The 5,000-nt window shown below is 36.9% G+C and overlaps 1 protein-coding gene across 1 annotated transcript in view; it reads right to left on the reverse strand.

Annotated features, from left to right (window-relative positions):
* Nucleotides 1–5,000, reverse strand: part of gramd1ba (GRAM domain containing 1Ba) — a gene marked incomplete at its 5' end in the record, with an annotated part of 24,468 nt that overhangs the window by 8,057 nt on the left and 11,411 nt on the right. Inside the window, 4 exons of the mRNA XM_077237906.1 lie at nucleotides 945–1,035; nucleotides 1,159–1,356; nucleotides 1,593–1,696; nucleotides 1,835–1,977. Of these exons, the coding sequence (XP_077094021.1) occupies nucleotides 945–1,035; nucleotides 1,159–1,356; nucleotides 1,593–1,696; nucleotides 1,835–1,977 (536 nt within the window). The remainder of the gene's footprint in view (nucleotides 1–944; nucleotides 1,036–1,158; nucleotides 1,357–1,592; nucleotides 1,697–1,834; nucleotides 1,978–5,000) is intronic.

The raw sequence follows: 5,000 nt of genomic DNA on the forward strand, positions 1-5,000 counted from the left end.
CCCAGGTGCACCTGCCACCAGCAGTTATTGTTTTATGATTTTTTTCTAAATAGGAATGCTTACTGAAATGTTTCAGTGCATTTGATACCAGTTTCAAATATTTAGTGAGAACTTTGATAAAAGAAATTAGGGTTTGAAACCCTATGAATAGCCTGTGAATAGCCAGTCGTTAGTAGCTATAATGCAGACAAAAGAAATGCATATTTAGAGCCATAACCAGTCTGGAGAGGTGTAAATGTGTGCAGGGGAGAGACTGACTCTGAATGGGGCTCGTTTGCACCACAAAATAATAGAGACAATAGACTGATTAGATGACTCAGAAGATGACTAAACATCAGTTTGCATTTTAGAGTCTAATCAAAATAAAGTAATTTGACATGATCTTGAAAAACATTTAACTAAATACAGAGTTTTAGACTTATCATTTTCAGATTTTAAATATAAAATGGTCACACATATGGCTTTAGCTGCAGTGCATTTCTAGATTGCTCCAGGGCCAACTTCAATTTTATTTTTATGAAGATGTTTCATGAAAGTAAATTTCTAATAACTTTACAAAACTTTGAAGCCATTTAAACATTTTTTTTCATTATGACAATAATTATTTCTACATTTACAATAAACTACTAGGTGTCAGCTTTCAAATGAGATCATACTTGTGCTTTTAGTGCAAAGGGTTCATGAACTGTATCTGTTTAAGTTTGGGTATGCCATTTCTGGGGATTTTTCAAAAGTGGCCTTGAAGGTTAACAGGTTAAAGTGGCGTATTCTACACCTCTGTGCCATACTAGAAAATGTAAACATCAAATTATTTTATTTCAAGAAATGATCTGCATGTGTCAATCTGGGTTTACTAAAATTAGCAATTTGGGAGAAAAAAAGCTTCATTTTGCTGTTTAATTCCTGTGATGTCTTGGTTTTCATTTCTCATTGAGAATACCCACACAGAGCTGATGATGAGCAGGAGTTTGGAAACGCTGTAGAGAGCCAGGCCTTCAGATCCGTGGTCCGGGATGTGTCTGGTCTGTGTGGATCCTGCGACAGCAGATATTATACTCAATGAACACAGAGAATACAAGCAAATACAACCAAAAATATATTCCTGCCCATGTACAGTTCTTTAAAGTATCTCAGGAGGGGAGTTGGCTGATGTCACACCTGCCACATGTTTGATGCGACGAATGACACTCTGCTCATCCTCAGGTGTGGTGACGGGGCTGAGCGCCTCGTCCATGTGCTGCTGCCTCGTGTGTGTCATGGGCCGCTTCCTCCGCCTCGCCGCAGCTGTGTGTAGCGCTTTGGATCTGGGAGACTGTTTGTGAGGTTCAGAAAGCACCAGCTTACTCAACTCTAGCTCTAAACACACACACACACACACACACACCCACACACACACAGCAAAGAGAAACAGAGATTCTTTTCATCTTTATTCTTTTTATCCAGTTCTCTGCATTTTTTATTTTAATTTTTTTTTATTATAGACTATATTATATGTATTTCTATTTTTATCTTAAACTTTTACTCTGAATGTACATTAAATATTTAATGTTCAAAATTAATATTTAATTTTCAATAATTTTTTAAAAACTTACCTAAATACCTAAAATATTCATCCAGGCCACTCCAGAAGTTTCTCTCAATAAAGCCCTTGACCAATCCCCACGGCTGCTTCTTGTAGCGCAGTTCAGCTGATACTCTTTTAGATTCATAAGCAAAAAAATCACAGCATTGCATTCCTCTTACATGCTACAAAATGTTTAGTTATTTTGGTATAGCACCAAGCAATACACATTATAATGATATTTACTGCATTAAAATAAAGCGCAGACTTTACCTAAGACGGCACTTGTTCTTGGCGACCCTAGTGAGCATGTAGCGGTTGAGCGTGTAAAAGTAATCGTGATATGGGACATCGTGAGCAATCACCTCTGCGTCGATGATGTAGCACTCGCTCACTTGACTGGCCTTGTGCAAAGTCTAAAAAAAAAAAAAAAAGAAACTAAAGCTTTTCATACTATCATCATGAAGACAAAAACTACATTAAACATGAGACTGTATGAGACTTTATGAGACTGTATGAGGCTGTATGAGGTGGTATGAGACTGTATGAGGCTGTATGAGACTTTATGAGACTGTATGAGGCTGTATGAGACTTTATGAGACTGTATGAGACTTTATGAGTCTGTATGAGACTTTATGAGGCTGTATGAGACTTTATGAGATTGTATGGGACTATATGATGTTGTATGAGACTCTATGAGACTGTATGAGACTTTATGAGACTATATGAGGCTGTATGAGACTGTATGATGCTGTATGAGACTTTATAAGACTGTATGAGACTTTATGAGACTATATGAGACTGTATGATGCTGTATGAGACTGTATGATGCTGTATGAGACTGTATGAGACTGTATGAGACTGTATGAGACTGTATGAGGCGGTATGAGACTGTATGAGGCTGTATGAGACTGTATGAGAATGTATGAGACTGTATGAGACTTTATGAGACTAAATGAGGCTGTATGAGGCTGTATGAGACTGTATGATGCTGTATGAGACTTTATAAGACTGTATGAGACTTTATGAGACTATATGAGACTGTATGATGCTGTATGAGACTGTATGAGACTGTATGAGGCTGTATGAGACTGTATGAGACTGTATGAGGCTGTATGAGACTGTATGAGAATGTATGAGGCTGTATGAGACTGTATGAGACTGTACAACACTGTATGAGGCTGTATGAGGCTGTATGAGACTTATGAGGCTGTATGAGACTGTATGAGACTGTATGAGGCTTTATGAGACTGTATGAGGCTGTATGAGACTGATGAGACTGTATGAGACTGTATGAGACTGTATGAGACTGTATGAGGCTGTATGAGACTGTATGAGGCTGTATGAGGCTGTATGAGGCTGTATGAGACTGATGAGACTGTATGAGACTGTATGAGACTGTATGAGACTGTATGAGACTGTATGAGACTGTATGAGGCTGTATGAGACTGTATGAGGCTGTATGAGGCTGTATGAGGCTGTATGAGACTGATGAGACTGTATGAGACTGTATGAGGCTGTATGAGACTGTATGAGGCTGTATGAGACTGTATGAGACTGTATGAGGCTTTATGAGACTGTATGAGGCTGTATGAGACTGATGAGACTGTATGAGACTTTATGAGGCTGTATGAGACTTTATGATACTGTAATGGTGCGTTCACACCGGACGCGAATAGCGCGTCAGGCGCGAGTGATTTCAATGTTAAGTCAATGCAAAGATGCGTTACGCGCGTAAAAAATTCGCCTCATTCGCGCGTCAAGTTCGCGTGAATGGCGCAAATTAAGCGGCTGGCGCGTTAAGCGCGTTACGCGCGAATGATTTAGTTAGTGCTATTTGTGCATTCACGCGTTTGACGCAAATTCGCGTCTGCCGCCCGAGTTGAAAAATCTGAACTTCTGCGTCAATTCGCGCCGCGTTAACCAATCCGGAGCCTAGCTGCATGCTGCTGTCATGTGGTGAAGTATCTGGAGGCTTCAATAAATTATTTTGTAATATGACTGGTTCTAATGCACAACAGAGCAAATATTTTATCACATAAAACTTGATTTCAATATATGAGACATATTCATTTTGTATTGAATGCTATTTATTCCATATCTAGATATATGAAATATTATTACAGTTTTTCTCAGTCGCTTTGGTGCGTTTTTCAGATCATCCCTAACATGTGCAAAATAATAAGTGCATTTCTCAGAACAATTTGTACAAACTGCAATATATTATAGATATGTTTCTAAAGCTAGTCCGTCACTAAAAATCCTTAGTACATCTCTCAAAAGTAAATATTCATGCCAATGATCATGTCAGTGTCATCAGAATGATAAGTCATTGAGTCATTGTTCACGAACAAGGTCGTCAAAATGTTTAGGCATGTTGTCAATTGTAACTGTGTACTTTGACAGTATTACCTGATGTAAACTTACAGTAGGCTTCAGTTTGGATGACAGTTACTGTATTGAAATTGCACAAGGCTGCACTTCAATGGCATATATCAATTTCAACAGTACTATTTACATATTACTGTATGTGGGTTATTAATAGAAAGAGAATGGACAGGATTTTGTTTTTCACAGCTTTTACTAGGGATGTAACAATATATCATGTCACAATATATCGCAATACAAAAATCCAACAAGATGTATCGTGGATCGTGACAATCTGTATTGTGTGTAGTTCACCCAAAATACTGTAAAAAAATTCAAAAAGAGTTGTAGTGTCAGTACTACATTACGTAAAATACTATATATATATATATATATATATATATATAATGTTGAATATAATGTATAATACTGCAATGGAGGAATATTTGTGGATCCTGATAATGCCAAATGTCTAATGTTACCAGTAAAAGTGTCCAACATTATTTTAAATATATCTAGTCAGTTCAAGCATATTCATCTAAAATAATTCTGTATTTTCAGCTTCAGAATCATGAATATTGTTATTCTGGTGTCTCTATTATCCTGTATTTCCAGCACTATTCATTTACACACACACAATGTGATACCAAAATTAGCATTTTAATCAACAGTTCATTTTTTGTTAATTTTTTTATCAAATGTCTTGGAGTATCGCAATACTGTAATATCGTATTGTGAGTTCAGTATCGTGATATGTATCGAATTGTGACATGAGGGAATCGTTACACCCCTAGCTTTTACTAGTGCTACTTTATGAAAGAAAAAAACTAAATAATTTACAGTAAGAAAAAGACAAGGGGCACAAAGAAAAAAAAACTAAATTAGAAAGAAACACAGGAAACACCCCTAAGTTGTGGTCTGTCTATATGCTTGCTAATTGATTACTGTATTCATGAGATGCACCTTTGAGTAATTTAGACAACTGGTTGATTGTTGGTTGAACTAAGACTTTACATTCCTTCATGAGTGAGAGTCAATTTCACCTGCACGATTCATCAATTCACGTTTTTTT

This window comes from Siphateles boraxobius, unplaced genomic scaffold (genome assembly GCF_051911475.1).
Source record: "Siphateles boraxobius isolate OS27281-9 unplaced genomic scaffold, OSU_SipBor_1 210, whole genome shotgun sequence".
In the NCBI taxonomy this organism is placed as follows: domain Eukaryota; kingdom Metazoa; phylum Chordata; class Actinopteri; order Cypriniformes; family Leuciscidae; genus Siphateles; species Siphateles boraxobius.